Below are 23,784 nucleotides of genomic sequence, written 5' to 3'. Positions count from 1 at the left end.
CATTACTATCAGTCACTAGTGGTGCTGCTGTGGGTAAGCCAGGTAGGGGATTACCGGGTTGGTGGGATAAAATACGACCAGATGCTTGTGGAGAACCGGAAGCCGTGCACGCTTGCTGATGTTGAGCAAGCCGACTAACCATCACTGGCTGCTGTTGTTGTGGTAACATACAAGTGGCTGGCATACCCACAGTTTGGGTTGTAGCAGTCATTGGTGTAACACAACCTGATGGTTGGGATGGCACTGCTTGCTGTGAAATGCCTAACAAATGTGGACGACTCGCCATCTGTTGGGTTTGACGTGTGGGAAAGGGAACGTGTGGAGCGTGGCTGGATGCGACAGGATGATGACTAGCAAGAGAAACGGGCTGTTGTGCAATAGTTGACGCAACTGTCTGTGAATTAAAAGACAAAGGCTGTTGAAGAAACAACTTAGAAGTATCTGCCCGAGCAATAGCTTGTTGTTGTTCTTGTTGTTGTTGTTGTTGATAATGATGTTGCTGTTGTTGATGATGATGATGTTGATGTTGCTGTTGTTGATGATGATGATGTTGATGTTGCTGTTGTTGTTGTTGTTGTTGTTGTTGTTGTTGTTGTTGCATTAAGACTGAGGGCGACTGTGCAGGAAGATGAGTGACTGTTGTTAGTGCCGCCTTGCGAGGCTTCATTGTCTGGCTATCTCGAAGAGAATAATGATTTGAGAAAGATGACGCACATTGTCTTTGGAGGTGTTCATATTTCACTGCATGTCGTAGCATCCCCATCCCTACACAAGAATGTAGTCACTAAATGCATACCTTATTTCACACACACACACACACACACACACACACACACACACACACACACACACACACACACACACACACACACACACACACACACACACACACACACACAACAGACACAAAGACAGACACAGACACAGACACACAGACAGACAGACAGACAGACAGTTCTTTGCAGACCAACTACAACTTTCATTAAATAACTCTGCTACGGCTAGAGATGCCTCTAGGTTATATTCCCTACAGGGAAAAGGAGCTGGAGCATGGCTAAATGCAATCCCTGCAACACAAGGTTTCGCATTCAAACCCTGCGATTTTCGCTTGGCGTCGCTTGTGAGGCTTGGATTGCCCATCTCTCTGTCACATTGGTCAGAGGCATGCAACTGCAGTGCACCACTGGATGACAGCGGATACCACCTACTCACATGCAAGACCGGTGGAGGCCCTATTTGGTCTCATGAATCAATTGCTGGGGTGTGGTCTGAGTGCCTCAGGAGCCTCCAAATCCACCATCGACGGGAGCCAAGGAACAGATATGTCACTTCAGATTGCAGGCCTGACATTGTCATGTTCGATTCTGAATCAGCTTCCAACCTCGACCTGGACATCTCTCTAGCCCACCCTTGGAGTGCGGATGCATTTCCAAGCTCTGCTGATAGAACAGGCGTCGCTGCTAAACAACGAGAGAATAGGAAGGCGGCAAAATACAGCCAACAAAAGCTGCCTGGGACTTCAGTTCTCAAAGCCATCCCCTTGGTATTCGAACATTTCGGTGCATGGGGAGAAGAGGCCAGGAACTTCTTGCGAAAGCTAGCAGCTTTCTCATCAGACGAAGTTGGTCAGCCAAACGCACTGGAATTTGTGGACTTCTGGCGTAAACAATTTTCAGTGCAGCTGCAAAAGTGCAACGCACGGGTCATTCAGAAGAAATTGAATGTGTTGTGTGGTGGGTGTCAGATTCCCGAGTCACTCGGCACTCAATTCTTTTATCATTAGTGTACTTTTAGTTGTCTCTTTTGCCTCAGAAAATATGTATACACTTACCTATGAACACTATAAAGCATTTAGCTTTAGTCGAGTAGTTTCTGCTGTGATGTATGATAGTGTGATTGTAAGAAATAAATGATTCTTGACAGACAGACAGACACACACACACACACACACACACACACACACACACACACACACACACACACACACACGGATTCAACGTAGAACTGCACTCTACAAAAATTATTGTATTTACCTTTAGACTTGCCACCTTGGTTGTGACAGTCTTTAGCAAAGTGGCCAAACTCTCCGCAATTCCTGCAGCTTCCATCACTTGGAGCAAGATAACGTGGTGTTATAGCACGCCGGTCGAAGTAAATGGCCTAAAACAATGACACACAATCCAATATACATAGACAATAAAGTGGCAACGTGTGATGGCAATACAGCAAGGTTGGGTCCGTTAATGTGATTTGGTAATCCAAACTTAAGTCTTGCTAACATAAAGCATTCGATGATAAATTTCTTCACTGCAGAAATGGAATGCAAATAGTGAATTGTGTATCAAAGTTGAAGAATGGACAGACAAACAGATACTTGAACAAACAAACAAACACACACAGACACACACACAGTGACACACACACAGTGACACACACACACACACACACACACACACACACACACACACACACACACACACACACAGACACACACAGTGACACACACACACACACACACACACACACACACACACACACACACACACACACACACACACACACACACACACAACACACACACACACACACACACACACACACACACACACACACACACACACCAGAAATTACTTACTTTTTCTTCCCACACCAGATGCCAAGTTGTGACTCAGCTTGAAAGGATCTAATATAGTGACTTAATTAATATTTTCCCTAAATATTAAGACTTCATTAAAATGACTTAAAACCTTCAATAGCCATTGGTCTTCCAGTCCAAGATTTGTCAAACTTTGTAAGTGGTTCCAACCGTCGAGGACAAACAACCTGCTTGCTAAAGTCAAATTTCTCCGTGTAAAACCTGCAACACAGTGAGGGTTGCATGTATCCCACTTTAGATTAGACCAATAAATAGAATCTGACTGCTGTGACAACACATTCCTTAATAAGGGGTTATATCTCAATGACTACATGTGGCCACTGTGTAACCTAGCAACCACATAACCTAGTAACTATGTAACCTAGTAACTATGTAACCTAGTAACTATGTAACCTAGTAACTATGTAACCTAGTAACTATGTAACCTAGTAACTATGTAACCTAGTAACTATGTAACCTAGTAATTACATAACCTAGTAACTATGTAACCTAGCAACTATGTAACCTCACCACTATGTAACCTAGCAAGTATATAACCTAGTAACTATGTAACCTAGCAACTACATTTTCATGACTCCTAGTGTATGTCAGCCAATTTTAAATACCTAAAGTATATCAGCATCCACACTTTGCCTGAACGAATGTCATGTGCTTGTCAGCTGGACGGCAAAACCGTACATTTGAAGTGATTGTGGTGTGTGTGTGTGTGTGTGTGTGTGTGTGTGTGTGTGTGTGTGTGTGTGTGTGTGTGTGTGTGTGTGTCACTGTGTGTGTGTGTGTGTGTGTGTGTGTGTGTGTGTGTGTGTGTGTGTGTGTGTGTGTGTGTGTGTGTGTGTGTGTGTGTGTGTGTGTGTGTGTGTGTGTGTGTGTGTGTGTGTGTGTAAATACCTGTTGATGGATTCTTAGCAGGTCTTACCTGATCAACCCCAGCCATAACTCTCCTTCAGTCTGTCTGTTTTCTGTTTCTCCCCATCGCCGTTTCTAAAAGCAACACATACACTAGAGCTACTCACTCCGAGACGTGTGCAGATTAACATACGATCATCGATTTATCAGAGCAGTAGTAGCAGTTCCAGCCTTCGCATTCATCATACGGCTCCTCTCCCTCATAAATCTACAAAGTCATTATATTAAACAAATACTCATAACTAAACATCAACCCATTACACAATCAGTGATGGCAAGATGCAGGCAATAAACATGCGCCATTTTTTCAATACAATTAATCAACTAGGTTGCTCAACTAGACTAGGAAATAGACGTCTAGACTATCTGATCATGATTATTCGTGATCGGAATGACCCTTGACTTGTTGTGCATGTAAAATTCAATATGTAGTATTTCTGCCCAAAATAAATTCTCTTTTGATTTTTTAACAATTACGTCTAAATGTTTCATCTACCTTTTCCTGCAGGATGGGCCTTAAAAAGGGGCCTCACCAACATTCAACCATTTCAGGAAGGTGATACAACGATTAGATGTGGCATGTGTATAATGACTTTAGCAATAGGAAAACCAACTATTATACAACAGGAAGCTCTTAGGGCAAACATCTCAACTGTATTTGACTTGCATACCATTTAATTAATTATTTATTGAATTAATTGATATTGACTACTCAGAAAGGGTAAGTACTGATATAGCAACGACCTCGTGTCTCAAAATAGAAACCCAATGTCTCAACCTCAGAGTACACATGTACTCACACAAACACACATTGTCACTTCCCTAAACTGCCAATCTCGTAAACTTTTTTAGCTCATTTGGGGGAGGGGAGAGGAGGGGGAAACAAAGAATGACAACTTGAGGTGATGCTGTGAACAAGATTTGCAATGATTAAGATAGTCTCACTTGTTATGTCCACACCATCTACTGCAACAGGAACATACTTAGACAGCAGCCTCACAAGATAACTAGTCTGAGTAAATTCTGGCTGCCAGGGTACCTTAGACATACCAGGGTAAGGTATAATAATACATAGAAATCTGGTGAGACAACACAGCTGTTGTTAATGGTAATAATAGAGACATACTGTTAGTTTTGATTAGTCAGAATCAGTTGGTATGGAAGACTGATGAGTCAGTTGTGACATTGGTGGGTCTCCCTTAATTCTATTTCACTAGAGTTTCCACCCAACTCCTCCATTTCAACATACACACACACACACACACACACACACACACACACAGCGGACACACAATGGACACACACACACACACACACACACACACACACACACACACACACACACACACACACAATAGAAGAGTAAAAGGGTGAGCCAATGACCCATTACAGACTACATAGTTAGCAACAAAAAAACAATCAACATCAATTATCACAAGTGGAGCCACAACAGCATTGACTATAAATGCAGTCACTAGAAAATAAGTATGACAAGAGTCTTGTTTGCATAACACCAGTTTGTAACCTCATGGGATCGAATGTATATTAATGTGTTATGACTCACACGTTTGTTCAAACGGCTTCCTTAATCAACCATCTGCAGACGTGATTCAAGAGACCGTATGACAGCCCAATGTCTTATATATCTCTGATAGTTCTTAGGTCTTGTTGCTTCCATTTGACCACAGAAGCAATTGTGTTCCCCTCCCCAACCGAAATAATAGAATTAGTTTCAGTCGTAATGAATTGATTGACACTTTGGGTACCAGATCCATAACAGGTGGCTGTGTGTGTGTGTGTGTGCACGCGCGTGTGCGTGTGTGCATGCGTGTGTGTGTGTGCACGCGCGTGTGCGTGTGTGCATGCGTGTGTGTCTACACGTCACACAACACCAACCAATACATAAAAATCCAAAAACAAAACCCACAAAAAACAGATAAAAAGTAAGCAAAGTAAAAAGTCACAAAGACAAAAATTTTAATAAAACTTTCTCTGCAAACATTGACACTTCCTGTGTAATCCATTATCTGGATGGCTCTTTTCTTTGTATGATATGAGTTCTACTCTCGACTCTATTCTCATGCAATGCCTACTAATCATAAATCCTTCTCCCTTATTCATGTAATCCCATCTTTGTATGACCCATCTTTACTATAGCCTCATTATCTCTGTGTGTGTGTGTGTGTGTGTGTGTGTGTGTGTGTGTGTGTGTGTGTGTGTGTGTGTGTGTGTGTGTGTGTGTGTGTGTGTGTGTGTGTGTGTGTGTGTGTGTGTGTTCAAATCTATTAAGACTGTGAACAATACTATCAATGTTTCCTACCTCTTGTAAACAGGGAATGACGGGAGGACTCGTGTGCTGTAGATAATAAATCAGCATTAGAATATACGCATACGACGAGAGGCTTCCTCGAGCTGCATCACCAATGTCAGCAATCTAAAACGTAACCACTGAGTACAGCCAACATAAAACGTAGTTAATGTGTCTGACCTTTGCAAAACATTTGATCACATATCCTAGGGTTTTTACTCGATCATCAAGCTCAGAGTAGAACCGCAACATCCGAGTATTCCGTTGTGCCTATACATAATTAAGTAGTAACAGTTAGTGGATATTAATATAATAGGACAAAGAGACAGAAAAAGCAAGTAAGACATGCCCCATATTGATATCTACAAGTGCTAACATCATTATCATACCAAAATGTTGTCCAACGATATGTCACCTTCCATACGACTACAACAAAAATAATTAGACTTTGTCAGTACATAAAGTATTCGTCAATCACCTTGCAACATGAACAAATTTCACTATGGGAACTTTGGCAGACGAAATAGCCTTCACTTGTTGATATTCGCCTACAAACAAACTTGATGATTTGATATCAATGGAAGGTTGGTGTCACCCCTGACCATCTGCGGCTTTCATTCGTTTTGCTAACTTAGTGACCACTTCAACTGCATCTAAAGTCTTTGCCACACAAGCCAAACCATATTAGCTTATGAATATTAGAAGACAAACCAATTCTATCTGTTCATCTAGCAGCCATATGTCTGTCTCCTGCCTGCCTACCTAGAGACCCATCTGTCTGTATTTGTCTGTGTGTCTGTCTGTCTGCCTGTCTGTGTTTGTTTGTCTGTCTGTCCGTCGGTCTGTGTGTTTGTCCATCTGTCTGTTTGTTTGTCTGTCGGTCTGTCTGTGTATGTTTGTCTGTCTGTCTGTCTGTCTGTCCATCTGTCTGTCTGTCTGTCCATCTGTCTGTCTGTCTGTCAGTCTGTCTCTCTGTCTGTCTGTCTGTCTGTCTGTCTGTCTGTCTGTGTATGTTTGTCTGTCTGTCTGTATGTCTGTTTGTCTGTCTGTTTGTCTGTCTGTCTCTCTGTCTGTTTATCTGTCTGTCTGTCTCTCTGTCTGTCTGTGTCTGTCTGTCCATGCCTGTTGATCTGTGTCTGTCTGTCTGTCTGTCTGTCTGTCTGGATGTTTGTCTGTCTGTCTGTCTGGATGTTTGTCTGTCTGTCTCTCTGTCAACTGTCCATCTGTCCTTGCCATATCACACCTTTTCTGGATGAGTCAAACAGATGTCCATGTCACTGTTGCGAAATCCAAACCCATTCTCAGATGAACCAAACAGAGTAAGATCACAACCTAACACACAAACACATCCCAACACCACATACCACAAACAACACAAAGTACAGATACACATTCACACTCATCATGAAATTACAAAACCAACCTGGATACGCCTGTTGAACAAATCTATGTATTTGTTGCAATACGGAGCTTCTTTCTGCTTCCTCCTTCTTCGTTGCAGCCAAATCACCTGACACATTTTCAGCAATGAAGCATACCACAACATGCACTCTGTAATCTGCCTACGTTTCACATCTAAGCACACACGGTCCAGCAATGTTCTCGACTGCTTTGTCAACTCTGGTAACGAGTCGAGTTTAGGAAAACTCTCGTCAGTACAATTCACTGACACGTGGCCATCCTGTTTGCACAAGCAGCACCACTCGGGCAATGGCTACAGACAAGAAATCGTGAAGCAATAAAATGTGAGGTGTATGTATGTGACTGTCTGTATGTAAGTGTGTGTATGTGAGTGAGTGAGTGTGTGTGTGTGTGTGTGTGTGTGTGTGTGTGTGTGTGTGTGTGTGTGTGTGTGTGTGTATGTGAGTGAGTGTATATGTGTGTGTATGTCCATGTGTGTGTGTGTGTCCATCTGTGTGTGTGTGGTGTGTGTGAGTGTGTGTGTATGTGAGTATGTACGTGTGTGTGAGTACGTGTGTGTGTGTGTGTGTGTGTGTGTGTGCGTGTGTGTGTGTGTGTGTGTGTGTGCATGTGTGTGTGTAACAAGTAGGATGTTGTCCTTACCCTGTTTTTATCATACAGAACCAAAGCATTAAACTTCAAAGACACTGACACGTCTTTTGCATTCCATGACGAGCCGTCTGTTTCTGTTGTTTGAATTATGATAGTAGATGGGTCACCGAGGGATTTCAGAGCTGCCTGGATTGCATTATCCACAACTTGACTGACGAACAGATCGAGCTTGCTGTCATCATCTTTACAAGAAGCAACTAACGTTGTTGTCCTCGACTTAGCATCTTTCGTCTTATCTGCGTAAAGCAAAAAAATCGTATAAAAAAGATTGACTCAATAGTAAAGCCAGTTATTACTACTTTCATAATTAATTAATTAAATAAAATTTATTTAATTACTAAAAATATTTTGATCAATTCCACGTCTGTGTTTTGTTGCATGAAGGTATGCAACCCAGAGCTGGTAAACGTGGATGTGCAGTCAAATTCTACTTGTAATTTGAGTCTGCTACTACAAAATACAAACAGACAGACAAACAGACAGACAGACAGACAAACAGACAGACAGACAGACAGACAGACAGACAGACAGACAGGCAGACTGTTTTATTCTCTCCCAAACTTTAAATGTAACAGTTAATCGCAGAAGTGAAAGTATCCTAAGCATTAGCAAAACCTACTGAAATGTCTGAAGTCATAGCTACAGTATTATCCTAATGAACATAGTGTTGAATGTCTATATCAAAGAAAAAATCATCTATCTTACCTACGTGCAATCTACTTATCTTCTTTAATATAACTCTAGCATTACATCTCTGCATCATTATAGAAATCTGTCTATGCCATCTCGTCCTGAAGTCGGCTTCAGTAGTTCTGCCTTCCGAATCTTTTGATTTCTTTGAGAGTGAGTTCAGGAAGTTATCAGCCTCCTGTCCTCAGAACCCAAAGTGCTCAAAGACCAGAGGAACTAAGTTAGGTGTTGTGCCATCCTGAACAGACAGACCTTCATATTTGCTTTTCTTTCTCATCTCATGCCTCTCAGCTGCATAGCCTGCCTCTTTAGATGCTCTATTTAGAATGTCTTTGCTCCAAGGGTGAGCCATGCTCACGTCCAACTCTGTGCTTGATTCATTGTACATTAAAATATCGGGACAATTCGCAGATTCTGTATATCGTTCTCTTGGCTCCTTGCAATGGTGCAGTTGAAGCTCGTTCAAACAACTGGCAGACAGACAGACAGACAGACAGACATCCGGACCTCTGAAATACAAACACTCTTACCCAGCGATATCAGGTCTTGGGGTTCCAAGGGTAAGGAGCCATCCGTAATTTTCGTATTTTTAAAAATAAGTAAGTAAATAAGTAAATAAATAAATAAATAAATAAATATAAAAATTAATTAATATAAATAGATATATAAATGTACAGCATAAATAAAACGTATAAATAAAAAATCTAATAAATAAATAAATAATAAATATGTCGCGCTCAACTAGATCAGTCTGGTTTGTAAAGTCTATTACAAGTACTGGAAGCAAACCCTGCTTCAGAAGTACTTAGGCCATCACGGCTGTCTAGAAAGAAGACATGACTTTACGAAGGATCCGAGTAGATCCCAGAAGCACTGTTTTCTGTAAGTGCTGCAGGTTGTGATGACCTGGAATAATGTCCAGCCACCGTGCAATACCTGCGTGCACTGTGCCCAAAGCTCCCAAGACCACCGGAACCACCAGTGTTCGACAATGCCACATGCGGCTTATCTCCACTCACAAGTCGCTGTACTTCGCCAACTTCTCAGCATGTTTCTTGCCAATGTTGCCATCAGCAGGACAGCTGATATCAATAAGAAGACAAGTGTTTGTCTTCCTATTTCTGAGACAGATGTCTGGACGATTGGCTTTGATCTTCCTGGCAGTGGGGATGGTGGCATCCCACATCATAGTAATGTCATCCGTCTCCACAAGCCTATCAGGATGATGCCGGTACCATCTGCTTTTTACTGGAACCCCAAAATGACGACAAACATCCCAGTGAATGATGGAGGCCACCTGATTGTGTCGATCAGTGTAGTCCATCGGTGCCAAAGCACTACAGCCTGCCACAATGTGGTCACCTGTTTCCTGGCCTACACTGCACATGCGGCTAGTAGGACTGACATCACGATGTAGAATCTTGCGCAGCAACAACCAGTCCCTCAGTTGCAGCAGGAAGATTCGCTGCCTTTAGCCATCCGTAGGTCTCTTTCATGTCCACAGGCGGTTGCTCAGCGGGACGGCGATACTGCCCGTGCATAGGCTTCCCGCTCCAGGACCGCACACGAAGAGAACTGGAACACATACGGTAATGTCTCGCATCTGTTTCAGGCGCTTGCTCGAAGCCACCTTCAACCGAGATGGATGCATTCCTGTGTAAGTTCTGCAACTTGTCGTCCAAAGCAAGACTCCTCTGCAGCTGTGCATATAATAAATAAATATAACATTTGTTTATATATTTATTTTTTATAAATAATAAATACATAAATAAATCTGGACCTTTGATTAAGGTTTGAGGTAAAGTTGTAGTCTTGTGGGAAGACGATTACAAACATTTGCGCATAGTGTGACCGAGGGTCTACGCAGACGCAAACGCAGACACAGTGTGACCAGGCCCTAACTGCCTTCCCTCACCTATCCAGATCATAACAAGAATTCTGAGGCAGCCTGATCCGGGTTGCTGTCACATTGAAGCGGTTATCTAGTCTTCAGTAAATGTGTGTATCTGACTATTTTAAATCCTGACTGTCACAGTATTTAGTATACTGTACTTGTTCCAGCTGTGTCGTTTACCATAAACATTACATACGAAGACATACATAAATGCACCCGTAGTCTGGGTGTGAGGTGAGGTCTGGACCTCCAAGGACATGCATTTTGGGAACAACTTCAATAATCTTCTGAAGGGCTTGGCACAAGCTGTTTATATCAACAAGGTTCTACTGTAGCTCAAAACTCCAGTCAAAGTCTGTGTTTTATACCCAACTCATCAAAATCATCATGTTCAGTGTTCTGTTTTAGTCTGTGACAAATCCGTGATGTTATTAAAACAAAATGTTTTGCTCAAACCTGATACATTGTTGAAGTAGAGAAGACACTGTCGGAGTCTCACCATGAAGAAATTAAATACTAAATATGAAAAGTATTGACTCGTTTGATACCAAGAAATGGACCTCTGTGCATACCAGCCTGACTGTTTAGGCCACTTGCTACGTTCTTTTTGGGTATCAATGGCTCTATGTGAAGAAACAATAAAAGTCAGTACTTAGCAGAAACACACACACACACACACACACACACACACACACACACACACACACACACACACACACACACACACACACACACACACACACACACACACACACACACACACACACATGCACACATGCATGCACACGCACGCACACACACACACGCACGTGCACGTGCACACACACACACACACACACACACACACACACACACACACACAGGGTCCCCAATGTTAAGTATCCCGTATCCTCACCTAGAATTGCTAACCGTCGATGTGGCATTCCAAAAGATTTTCTAGGAACTACTCCTCGTTTGCTAATGCAAACAAGCATCTGTTCTATGTCGTTATCAACAACATAAAACTTCAGCATTTTCAGCCACAGACTGCCCACACATTCCTTGTTCTCAGACTTCCAGTCTTCCTAATCACAGAAATACACATAAACTGATAACAACTGAAACACCAATACTCACCGGTTTCAATGCCTGAATGTCATCTATCGTTAGGTTATCATTTATTTCTTCCACTTCCTCCTCCTCTTCATCGTTTCCTTTTTCGTCTCCGTTTCCATCATCACCATCAATGTCCACTCTGACTTCAGTTAAACATGCCACTTCTGTCTTGTTTGTACTCTTAACAAACAAAACTCCCTCATCTTCATACCACACTACACTCCAAGAAGTACAACACAAAAAGTACAACACAAGAAGTACAACACAAGAAGTACAACACAAGAAGTATAACACAAGAAGTACTACACATGGGATATCATATTCTAAATCAACAAAGTTGCAAAAATCAAGGAATAAACAGTCACCCCCAAAAAAGTTTGGTAGTGGTACTTCATGTACTTCTATGTGTTGTACTTCTAACTATGAGCTTTCATATGTGAAACATCATGCCTTACCTATACTATAACATCATTACACACAGAACAGACAAATCCTCACAACTTAGCATAAAATCAGTTGAACAAACATTCAATCCATGTGCCAAAATAGCACACATAACTCATGCAGACTAATACATTTCAACGGACATTAAACAGTCAACCACCCAGATTGACACAATCATCACACAGTACTAAAAGGTTCCCAGTAGTTGCACTTAAAATTCAGACCGGGAGGCATAAGAATTCAATTAATCAGGATAAGTGAATTTCACATAATCTCTCTCCACAAGCATGACTAGTAATCATTTTCAGATTGAAGTCAGACATCCAGGCTGTCCACTCCTTGAGGGTGCAATAAACATAATCTAAATATAACCTGTGGCAACCGACCATGTCAAATCATATCTTTTCTCTTTCCAACAAACCAGACAAGACGCTAGATTTAATTACAAACATCTTCTTGCTATCATCTCAGTTCAAACAGACAAACAAACAACATTACCAAACAGCTTGTGTTCTGGCCCTGAAATTCCTTACTTCATTGCTTGCTTACCTCCTGTAAGACCGGCAACACTGGCGGCTCGACTTGTTGTAGATAGTAAATGACAATCAATGGAAATGCCACAGCTGGAAGGGTTCCAAGAGCTGGATTGTCAAGATGACAAAACTGGCCCCATTTCCTTAAACAAACACCCAGAATGGCTGCTCGATCATCGAGACAGGCATAGTGATGCAGTAGAGTGGCAGTGAGAATTGACTGAGAGACATGAGGTACGTGTAAGGTATATATACAACATGGAGAAAGAAACTAGTGTAATGAATGTGGTCACCTTTCTCTCGTGCCCTGCACAGACCTCGCACAATAAACAGCTGCAGAACAGGAAAGAAGGAATGGCTACTTGCTATGGAGGTTAGGACTCCAAACCTATAACACGTGCTTGACAGAACGAAAACATAACAAAGACAGAGAACGCAAACAGAGAGACAGGCAGACAGACAGACTCCACAGGTGTAGTACACAAACACACATGTGCACACACAAGCACAGACAGACAGACAAACAGAGACTGGCAAACAGACAAACAGAGAGACCGACAGACAGACAAACAGAAAGACTGGCAGACACGGAACACCACAAATGTAGTAGACAAAAACACATGTGAGCCCACAAGCACAGACAAACAGAGAGACAAATGACCAGTAAACAGGTACACTAGACCAGACAGATCACAGTGTGACAGCCACAGAAATAACCACACAAACAGCCACAGAAATAACCACACAAACAGCCCCACAAGCAAACACAAAGCAAGCATGCAAATGACAGACGATCCATAAACAGTCGTGTGTGTGTGTGTGTGTGTGTGTGTGTGTGTGTGTGTGTGTGTGTGTGTGTGTCTCGCACGCATGCACGTGCGTGCACACACACACACACACACACACACACACACACACACACACACACACACACACACAAGCAACAAACCATCCACAACCACGTTCTAGACCAACAAACAAACAGACAGACAGATGGTAAAGCACGCAATCCAAATAACTACATCACCTCTGACGATGCACAAACGTAATAACCGGAAACGGCTGATCAAACTTCGCTTGAATATCACCATACAAATCTAAAACTCAGACTCAACAACACATTCCCACCAAAACGTAACTAACAAATTTTGTTCGGACACTAACCGGTATGATCCTCGATTACAAGCAAGATCTCTTTGAGAACAGTAGGGATATCGTCTAGACTGTCTTTCGCTATCTGTGCGAACATATTCACGTCGCTGTCTCTCATGCCAAATCCGTTCACTGACGAACCATAGAGTCTCACTTGAAAATCTAAGAAACACCATTTGAGATAGAGATTAGATGTATTTAAAGAGACTGATTGCTTGCCAGGATTAGCGTGCTTTGTTATGGTGGCAAACTGTTCGTAAACAGTTTGTCGCGTTGCTACGTCGTCTGTGCTATAGAGGCCACACTCATGATAGACTTGAGTCAGCAGACGTGTTAGAGATTGTAGATGAGCTTTGGTTGGATTGGGTAGATCCTTGAGAGCAAGGATTTCTGCTCTTGACTATAATAGAGAATGACTGTCATCATGATTGCTGTCTGGTCTGTCTGTCTGTGTGTCTGGTCTGTATGTCTGTCTGCTTGTCTGTCTGGTCTGTCTGTCTGTCTGTAAGTGTCTGTCTGTCTGTGCCTGTCTGTCTCCGTCTGTCTGTCTGCCTGTCTGCTTGTCTGTCTGTCTGTGAGTGTCTGTCTGTCTCTGTCTGTCCGTCTTTAAGTGTCTGTCTGTCTCTGTCTGTCTGTCTCTGTTTCCTTGTCCATAAGATACTCTAACCATTATTGTAGCGGCTTCACAACAGCTCATTAGAATGCCTGCAATGTTTGATTTCTTCTCTTGTTCTTGCTATCTATCTATCTATCTATCTATCTATCTATCTATCTATCTATCTTTTTGTGAGATACGGGTTGGGTGCACCAGCACGTGAAAATCACCCGGGGACCGAACCCGGCCATTCCACAAGCCACAAGAATTTCTTCTGGTGACTCCTGTCTCAGTCGTGTTTAAACAGGCCTCATCTATGATAATCATTAGTGTTGCACGAGAAGTAACAACTGCCAACGTAAATGCAATCTATAGTGCCCCGGCCCGACTCATGCCGAGGTGCGAGGCGTACATGATAAGTCCATTACGACTGTTTTAAGCAAAATATGGACATACTCACTGGCTGACGACATGGTTATAAATGACCAACTGACTAAATCATATTCTTGTTTTATATTGGTATACCCAACAGAGGAGACAGGCGGATGTCAAAGCCGCCCTCGCCATCCACAAAACACAAGGCGCACGGCCTATCCGGTGGTCTCCATTGGCGAGAAAAGAAATCAATTCTCGGCGAGCAGTGAACACGGGCTTCATGCCACTTCTCCACAATCCGTCGCCTAATGGCCGAAGCTATTACACTCAATATGCTATGAGAATTTAAAGAATTACGATGTTGCCAATAGGATACGATGAAGGTCCAAACGATAAACGATGTCGGTGATGATTTCGATAGACTACACAATAACGGAGCAGTTAAAAGAATCACATCGGACAGAACATTAGACAGGAAGCAGGTAAGAATACGTCGTAAAGAAGGTTGGAGAGACCTCGCCGACGGACGAGCAAAAATATGCTCGAGATCCGCCCATCTGTCGCCACACGAGTCACAAGAGGTGTCGTGAAAAGGTCGAAAGAGTGTCAGACGGTCGGGAGTCAGAAGGACGCGATAAAGAAATTTGAAAGCAACATCGTTGGAATATAGGGTATCCAGCCTTCCTGAAGAGTGGAGCAAGCTGTCGACCAACCCTCCGACCAAGAAGGGAGGTCCACTTGTCCTCGGCTAGTGGTCTGACATCTTAGCATTTTGCCATCTGAACGTACTTTTGGAGGAAAGAGGAATCGGTGTCTTAAGTGGAAAGGAAATTGATAACACTGACGGAGTGGCTTCGGGGTCAGGCAATGTAAACCAGATGGCTGGTATGGCAGTGTGCAGCTTACGCACAAAGCCTTTAAGAAAGTATGGTCCGACTTGATATCGTTGTTGCAATTGTGCGATCTCTTTCCACCTATTGTTCTCTCGTATATCACCGACAGTGCACAGTCCCGCGGTCACCATGGAATGCGAATAGAACAGTTTGCCGCTCGGATCGATGATGTTTGGGTTGCCGAACAGAGCCTGTGAAGTCGCCTCCGACAATGTAGATGGACTCGTCCTGTCAGCACCGTTGAAGCGTCGATAGGTTTTAACCAAGGACAAATAGAAAGGTGGTAAGGCCGAGGAAACGGGGGCTCAGTTTCCTGACAAGAGGCCAGATGGTCGGTAAAAGGACTGGTTGCTTGATCCAACCAAAATCGTGCAAAGTACTTCCAACTGTCGTTGCCATTACTTACGATTCCAGCCAACCCTCTGTAGCGCCTGGTCTGACAACAGACTCGTCAGCTTAGAAGTTCGACGTGATCTTTCCAGATAAATTTCCACATGATCGTGTTGATCTCGTCAACCATTCGTGGTGGTGCCGGGATGACCTGAGCCACGTACCACCTGAGCCACGTACCACAATTTGGACGCCACAAGCGTACGTGCCACATAGGAACATCCGGCAAGGGAAAGATCACGTGGTTTCCAAAAGTGAAGTACCGCCCGCATCTTGTCAATTGCTCCTTGCCAGTTCGATTTGTTTAGGAAACAAGTGGCACCGATGTGTATGCCTAAAAGTTTGAGGTTATCTGTCGTCCACGACAGAGACATGAGCCGGTCTGTGCGGTCCCTCCAAGGACTTACAAACAGACAGCAAGACTTGGAGATATTTAGTCGTGCCCCACTGCCGTCTTGATACAAAGATAAACATTCTTGAAGAATACGGAAGTTGCAGTCAGAACTACAGTAGTGTCATCTGCGTATTGTGCCACTTCAATACTCTGTGGGTCTGCGGCAATTGCAAGCCTGTGATGGAAGAACTTCTGATAGTAGAAGACAGCGTCTCCGCAACTAACACATATAGGATGGGTGATAAGAGGCAGCCCTGCCGCACTCCTCGTGTCGGATGGATCTTTCGTGAAATCCAGCCGTTGACAATGACACGACTCGACACGTCTCAATACAATGTCGAAATGTATGAACGAAAGATCTCGCCAATATTCATGGCTGCCATCACTTTGTCGAGAAAGGACCATTCGACGCGGTCGAAGGCCTTCTCTTGATCAAGGCTGATGAGTCCGGTTCCTCTGTCTGTCGCCTCGCAGTAGTCTACCATATCTTGTAAGACGTGACAGCTGTCTCTTATCGACCTGCCTGATACAGAACATGTCTGATCTTCGCGCACGATGACCTGTAGCACGTTCGTCAGGCAAGACGCCAATACTTTGGTTAAGATCTTATAATCGACTGATAGGAGTGATATTGGTCACCAGTTCTTGAGGTCCCGCCTTTCTCCTTTTTTGTGTAACAGTCTGATCACTCCTGTCCGCTGACTCGTACCAAGTCTACCATTACTTAGAGCCTCATGATACACATCAAGAAGATCTGACTCGAGCAGACTCCAGAAGCGATGATAGAATTCCACCGGAACGCCATCGACGCCAGGAGATTTATTGCTCGCCATTGAAGCCAGCGCTATACGTATCTCTTGCACAGTACTAGGTCTATCTAAGTATGCACTGTCTTCCTGTGTCAGTCTTCGATCAAGGCTTGCGGTCAGTCGATCGGCTAATTGTTGGCAGATAGAGGAGGCAGAATACAGAAGTTCATAAAAGGAAGCTGCTTCTAACATGTCCTCCGTCTTGCTGTAAGTGTTTCCTTCGTAATGCAACTCTGTCATTGTATTGTTCGTCTGTCGTTGCCGTTCTAAACGGGTATGAAAGCGTGTTGACTGTTCTCGTCATTCGGTCCATCGTAGACGAGAACATACCCTGGCACCAACGGCATCCAAGCGGTCCAGAGTGCACAACTCGTTTTCGGTTTGACGACGACAGTCACATGTGCTTGTATTACAATCCTCTCATTCGGCCGACAAGCGGTTGTGACATTCGAAAAGTGTGGCTTGGAGGTGTTTCCTTCGGCTTTGCCTACTTCTTGCCCATTCTTCACAGTGAGCGCGAGTAAGATCACGCAAGTAACATTTACCCACCTCCCACCAATCGATGATCGAAGGAAACCGTTGTTTTTCTGCTCGCCACTCAGTCCAAAAGCATTCGACTTTGTCTACAAATCTGCTGTCTGTTAATACGTCTACGTTCATGTGGAAACAGCCAGGACCTCGGTTTGTACTGGTTTCCAGAGGTATAGAAGCGCGTACCACTAAGTGGTCCGACCACTGCCATGGGTCTAAGCGGACCTCGCTGACATTGAGAAAATCGTCGATGCACAATATTAAATCCAAACGACACATCTGTGTACCCTGGTCGTTATGTCGTTTCCACGTGAAATCTCTACCATTTGGATACTTACACCAATAAACATCTTTATAGTTAAAGCTCTTGATCAACGAGCTTAAACGACGGGCGCCGGGATTGGGTCTGTCATGAGAAGCATCTAAGCATGGATCCATGACAGCGCGTTGAAATCTCCCAGGATCCAATGGTTGGACTGTCCCATGAGAGGTTCTACTAGAGACCTAAGAAATTGCATTCTGTCAAAACTCGTATAGAGACTGTATACACACATAATGTGGTAAACACTTCTCTTTATTCTGACCGATGCCGATATCAGTCGTCCATCGTTATCTCTTCCAGTACAGGAAAATTCGGAGTGAGCGCGTTTGGAGATAAAAATAGCAACACCGTTTGGCTGGGATGTTCCCATATTGCATAAGACATCATAAGAAAGAAAATCTTTACTATATTCTTGAGCTTCCTCATCTGTAATCTGTAGCCCAGTGAGTCTCTTGAACACAAACAATATCAACATGGAGAGAACAGAGAAAGCAATTTAGAGCAAAACGTTCGGACGGGTTATGAAGACCATAGACATTTAAGGTAGCAATAGTTAAGACCGACATGAGGACACTTAGAACGAGGAGAGGAAAGGAAAAGGACTAGACGGAAAGGGTGGGACAGAAAGGAACAATGATTGGGTGTTGGGAAGTGTAGCAATCGACTCAGGAGCATCACTACTCTTTCTGAAGTATGGAGAATCACTTCGCAGCTTTTTCAGAACCGTTGTTCCGTTGCGCATGCGATAAGGCATCAATGGTTCTCCCTCTTGGATGATTACATTCGGTTCTTTTGATTGTGATCTGCTACGTATTGACCTGACTGGCGATGGAAGGCTTCTCGAAGATTTCTGTGTCTTTCTCCTGCGTTTACTTCTTTTGGAAGGTGGGCTGTCTTCTATTTGTGGTTGGACAAAGACAGGGTTGTCCTTATCGCCCGTGTCGAAGTAACTGTGATCTCGGGCAGCTAATATGGCTGGCTCCGCCCAGTCGGCTGTTCCTGAGGTCTGAAGTCTAGCTGTGGTGATGGAGAGGAAAGAATCCGCGGAAGGGTTGGTAACTTTGTTATCCATGTGAGGGTTGGGCGCACACTGCGACGTTTCATCAGGAGCGCTATTGACAGCCAGAGTTGGTGCTTGTTCAAGGAACCTGCCCTCTTCATCATTCTGGGAAGTTGACTCGTCCCCTACCACTTCCTCGGACCCCATAAGAAGGTCCGAGTTGTCCACTGTAACAAAAGACAAGGGTATACCTAGAGAAGCGCCGCATTGTCTGTCGCCATCTAGAGTGGCATTTTCTAATTCTAGATATGGCAATTCTGATGTACCAGCACATGATCTGCCGTCATTGGTCCACGGCAAGTCAGCACAGGATAGGGTTTCGAGGCATTTGCACTTGCAGATTCTTCCATTCTTGTGTCAGCATCTATCTCTTCGTGCCAGTCATGTGAACGTGTGTCTGGTTTGGGACAATCTCTTACTAAATGGGATGCACTCTTGCACCGATAGCAGTGCTTCACCATTTTCCCGCAGACTCGCACTACCAATCGTAGTGACCCACTGTGATAACAGTAGGAAAGTCGTCAGCCCTACAATCCTTAAATTTAAACAATCTGACACCCCGTTTCGATGATTGGATGTTTCTTGCTAGTTAGCCTCCTCGTCGACACAAGTGTGCCCGTTCTACACAATATGGAAGTCACGTGATCATCGTCCATTTCAAATGGCATCAACAATGTGACTGCTGTGTACTGTGTTTTCGATTTCTGTACACTTTCACACGCGAAATGCCTTGCCTTGATGTGTACTCCATGTGTCAGAAGTGTCTCTTTGGCTGCTTGATTCTTCAGAGTGATTTGGTAATGATGATGCTGTACTCTGGCTATGCAGCTTACTTCATCGACGCGTACATGTTGCAACACCGCCTCTTCTACCTCGTCAAATGACACAGACAAGCTTTCGCCTATTCTAATCCTCAGTGACAAGTCGCGTACAATGTGTGCCGCCATTTTGAATTTGACGAAACACACAAGCGCAGTCACTCGTACAGCAGAGAAACTCTGTGGTCAAGACACAAAGCGACGAACAGACACGCAATGGACCTGAAACGGTTGGCTGTCTTTCTGTACAACGTTTCCTCGTAGAGTGAGACTTCTCAATCATGAGTGACTCGATCAGACAAAGACAAAGAAAGAAAACCGACTTCAAATGACGCTTTCTTCGTATCAAACAGTAGCTAAAGACGTCAGCTACTGAAATATGATCAACAGCTAGAGCAAAAACCTCTCCAAAGAAGAAAAGACGGCCAAATAGGGAGCTCACAGAAAACGTGCACACCCTATCTATCTATCTGTCTATCTGCCATCTGCCTGTCTGTTCTCTGTCCGTCAACTAACAGTGTATCTGTCCTTCTGTCTGTCTATATGTATGTCTTTCATGTCTGTAGTGTGTGTGTGTGTGTGTGTGTGTGTGTGTGTGTGTGTGTGTGTGTGTGTGTGTGTGTGTGTGAGTGTCAATGCCAGTACATTAAACAGGTATATTCTGTCAGTTACTATATAAAGTAACCAAACTAGCAAATCAAATGTCTAATTTATATCAACAAAAGAATGAAGTCTACCACATTCATAAACAATTTGTAAAGGTCTGACTCACAACCGGAACGCACGTACGTCTCCCATCTACTCAATTGTGTCACGTCTGTCTGTTTGCATGTACAGACTTACTCTAGCATTGTTTCTGTGTTTGTTTATTAGGATGTGATGTCTTGCTGATCCAATAGTCCGCAAGTGCACGTTACAAGCTCGACAATAGAACTCGTCATCAGGAAACTTCATAGATCTCTGCAAATATCGTCATATTGGTCAAACACCAGTAATAGTATTATTATCAGAATTTCAATTTTTAAAGGAGAACTCTCACCAAATACTAAAACTTGTTGAAAGAAAGATACAAGGACTAGTATCTTCCTTCCTGCAGGAAACTTACGGTCCAGCCAGCCATAGAAGCAGAGAATGCGCAATGAGCTTAACCATACCAAGTGCTCCTAACGCACCCAAAATGCAGCAAGACATGATCTATGAACTAATCTAAGAAGGGTCTCCTTTTGAGGCTCCTCGGTTGTATTGATGCAGTCGATACTTGCGTGATAAGTTTGGGGTCCCAGCTTGCTTTAGTCAATAAATCACAACTTCCCACCATATGTCTCATAATCCTTACTTTGAAAAGTGCACAAGTATCGGTCTTCCTTGCTAACCAGCAATCAGAGTTACGCTCATGCAACAACGGGTACTAAACATGCCCACACAGGTAATCTCAATGATTTATTTCTTATTACGGTAAACTTCTGCAGTAAACGGTTGCAAAGGGTTGTGTCATGAAGTGACAGCTTTCATCTGAGAGATTGCTGATTTTGGTGAGAGTTCTCCTTTAAGGGGTAGACAGTGTGTGTGTGTGTGTGTGTGTGTGTGTGTGTGTGTGTGTGTGTGTGTGTGTGTGTGTGTGTGTGTGTGTGTGACCGGCTCTATATTGAGAGGCAAATGGACTAAAAGGAGCACTTCACCGATTGACGCACGTGCAGTAGACATTAACGTACGCTAAGGCCTTGGGCTGCGGACCGAATGCTTGCTGTGTTGTGCGGTGCATATTTTTTGTCTTGCTTTCCGAGGCCAACTATTAGAGCACACAAGAGACGGGTCTAGACGCTTCAGGCAACTCTGAAGTGAAAGACAACAAGTTAAAGTTCATAAGCGACTCAGTCGTTCGTACGTTATAGACTCCACATGATTGTCTTGAACAACTTGCAATCGCTCGGTCTTTCGCACTTTCCTCCGCGTTTCTATCTACGCACGAAGGCCACACTACAGTACAAAAGGGATTGCGTGATGCAAAAACACACACGAAACATGCGACACACCGCACATAATCACGTGACACAAAGTGCCTTCATTCTGTAGCTGAACCATCGCTATATGTGTGTTTTTCACCATCAATTGAAGTTGAGTCAGTGATGCGAAAGCACATTTACTTTCGCCTAAGCAAATATCAAAGTCTATACGAAGCAGTAAAACGAAACCTACACCTAGTGGACGTTATTTGAAAAAAGTCTATTATCATAATGCTTTGCTATCAAGTTTGCTCTGAGATAGCCCCAAACTTCCCAACTTGAAAAAAGACAAGAAACGATTAGCTAATGCGTGTGCGTCAATCGGTGAAGTGCTCCTTTAATAGTTGGGCTTATATCACACTATAATCTCAGATTAAAAATTAAGACTTAAACTCTAAAAAGTTGAAATCAGAAAATTAAGATTTAAAATGTACAATTTAATTAAACGTTAAAAATTGAAAATATTAAAGTATTCTAAATAACTGACTATTTTTAAAATTAAAAATTGGAAAACAAACAAAAATTAGAATGACAAAATTAGAAACACGAACAATGCAAAAAATTGGGTGCAACTACACCTCACTGACGCATCTACCACCTACTTTACAATTAAAAACTTCATGCCAAGTATTCATATTTCATTCCTTCTCAACTCACATCATACAAACAGTATGTCACGTGTTCTACCTACCGAATCATCCGGAATACGCAATATAAACTCTCGCTCCGCCAGATCGCTCTCTGTAACCTCCCGTCTCTGTTTTCCGCTCTCTTCCTCACCTGTGCCTCTTCCACAATACCGACCCTCGCTTTCCTGTCTCTTTGACACTTGGCTTGATCTTATCCTCGCATCCTTTCCTCTCCTGGCCTGCTGCTTCTCACCTCTCAAAGGTGTTTCACTCAACTTCCGGAATTGCATCGCCCTACTCACACCCAAGTTCGAGACATCCTGTTTTGCATCTCGTTTTTCGTCCGATCGTACATCGTGTCCTTTCCGACCCTTAAATCTGTCCGCTTCTCGTTCTACTCTGCTCACTGACCCGTCTGCTGCACATGCAACCTCTTCATGCACCTCACGTGACCTCCCGGTGTTGGGTGCGGCTGATGATTTTGCTTGTTTTTTCTTCCTTTTCTTCTCACCTGCGTGTGAATTTACGTCGCCACTTTGTTGAGCGTGAGATTCGCCGTGAGTGTGAGCGTCGTGCGGCTGTCGATCTCGAATTTGTTTCGATTTCGATTTCTCTGGCGCTCTCGCGGCCGAATCCTTGCAAACTGCTCGCCGCTTTTGTTTGCCCTGCGAAGGAGGACCGTCAGCCATGAGCGCAAGCTATCCGTCGTCTCTGTACTGCGCAATTTGAAGGCGCCAGACAAACTTTTTGATATAAATCTAATCCTCTCCCGCGCTTCCTGTTTACTATTAACTAACAATCCGTAAACTACTAAAAGACGATGATGTTAAATGAAGTGCATGCTAGAAAAAAGACGTCGTGAGAGCCTTTGCTCGAGCTATTCTTTCGAGTTTAGTTAATATTAATTGAATGAGAAGAATGGAAAGATGAATCTGTTAGATAGCGCGCGTGTTGGTCTGGGGGTTGGTCATTTTTTATATGTGTACAGTCTAGGGATATAGCTTCCTAGATTAGACTTGCCCCACTTTGGTGGCAAGTATTAATCAATATAAAAATTTACACTAAACACTTAAAAAATGTATAAAAATTTACATTACATACAAAAAATTTGCATAATTTACAGCCGAAAATACAAGTTTACAAGTTCGATTGTAAATTTGCATAATTTACAATCGAAAATGTTTCTGGTGCCGCTTACGTTTGTTTAACATCCT

The 23,784-nt window shown here is 43.3% G+C and overlaps 1 protein-coding gene across 1 annotated transcript in view; it reads right to left on the bottom strand.

Annotated features, from left to right (window-relative positions):
* The window catches only part of LOC134185488 (terminal uridylyltransferase 4-like), a 24,874-nt gene extending 1,561 nt beyond the window's left edge, over nucleotides 1-23,313 (bottom strand). Inside the window, exons 1-26 of the mRNA XM_062653285.1 lie at nucleotides 22,633-23,313; nucleotides 20,782-20,898; nucleotides 13,764-14,151; nucleotides 13,627-13,696; nucleotides 12,893-12,932; nucleotides 12,616-12,819; nucleotides 11,644-11,802; nucleotides 11,423-11,591; nucleotides 11,100-11,150; nucleotides 10,984-11,043; nucleotides 7,935-8,179; nucleotides 7,437-7,584; nucleotides 7,294-7,380; nucleotides 7,114-7,202; nucleotides 6,473-6,530; nucleotides 6,349-6,418; nucleotides 6,260-6,296; nucleotides 6,051-6,140; nucleotides 5,883-5,996; nucleotides 3,696-3,770; nucleotides 3,573-3,637; nucleotides 2,748-2,857; nucleotides 2,636-2,683; nucleotides 2,225-2,307; nucleotides 2,034-2,160; nucleotides 1-765 (exon numbers count right to left, since the gene is read on the bottom strand). The exon at nucleotides 1-765 is cut by the window's left edge and continues 255 nt beyond it. Coding sequence (XP_062509269.1) covers nucleotides 1-765; nucleotides 2,034-2,160; nucleotides 2,225-2,307; nucleotides 2,636-2,683; nucleotides 2,748-2,857; nucleotides 3,573-3,637; nucleotides 3,696-3,770; nucleotides 5,883-5,996; nucleotides 6,051-6,140; nucleotides 6,260-6,296; nucleotides 6,349-6,418; nucleotides 6,473-6,530; nucleotides 7,114-7,202; nucleotides 7,294-7,380; nucleotides 7,437-7,584; nucleotides 7,935-8,179; nucleotides 10,984-11,043; nucleotides 11,100-11,150; nucleotides 11,423-11,591; nucleotides 11,644-11,802; nucleotides 12,616-12,819; nucleotides 12,893-12,932; nucleotides 13,627-13,696; nucleotides 13,764-14,151; nucleotides 20,782-20,898; nucleotides 22,633-23,259 — 4,096 coding nt within the window. The 5' untranslated portion in view covers nucleotides 23,260-23,313. The remainder of the gene's footprint in view (nucleotides 766-2,033; nucleotides 2,161-2,224; nucleotides 2,308-2,635; nucleotides 2,684-2,747; nucleotides 2,858-3,572; nucleotides 3,638-3,695; nucleotides 3,771-5,882; nucleotides 5,997-6,050; nucleotides 6,141-6,259; nucleotides 6,297-6,348; nucleotides 6,419-6,472; nucleotides 6,531-7,113; nucleotides 7,203-7,293; nucleotides 7,381-7,436; nucleotides 7,585-7,934; nucleotides 8,180-10,983; nucleotides 11,044-11,099; nucleotides 11,151-11,422; nucleotides 11,592-11,643; nucleotides 11,803-12,615; nucleotides 12,820-12,892; nucleotides 12,933-13,626; nucleotides 13,697-13,763; nucleotides 14,152-20,781; nucleotides 20,899-22,632) is intronic.
* Nucleotides 23,314-23,784: the final 471 nt, after the last annotated feature.

This window comes from Corticium candelabrum, chromosome 10 (genome assembly GCF_963422355.1).
Source record: "Corticium candelabrum chromosome 10, ooCorCand1.1, whole genome shotgun sequence".
In the NCBI taxonomy this organism is placed as follows: Eukaryota; Metazoa; Porifera; class Homoscleromorpha; order Homosclerophorida; family Plakinidae; genus Corticium; species Corticium candelabrum.
This window is presented reverse-complemented; position numbering and strand designations above follow the sequence as displayed.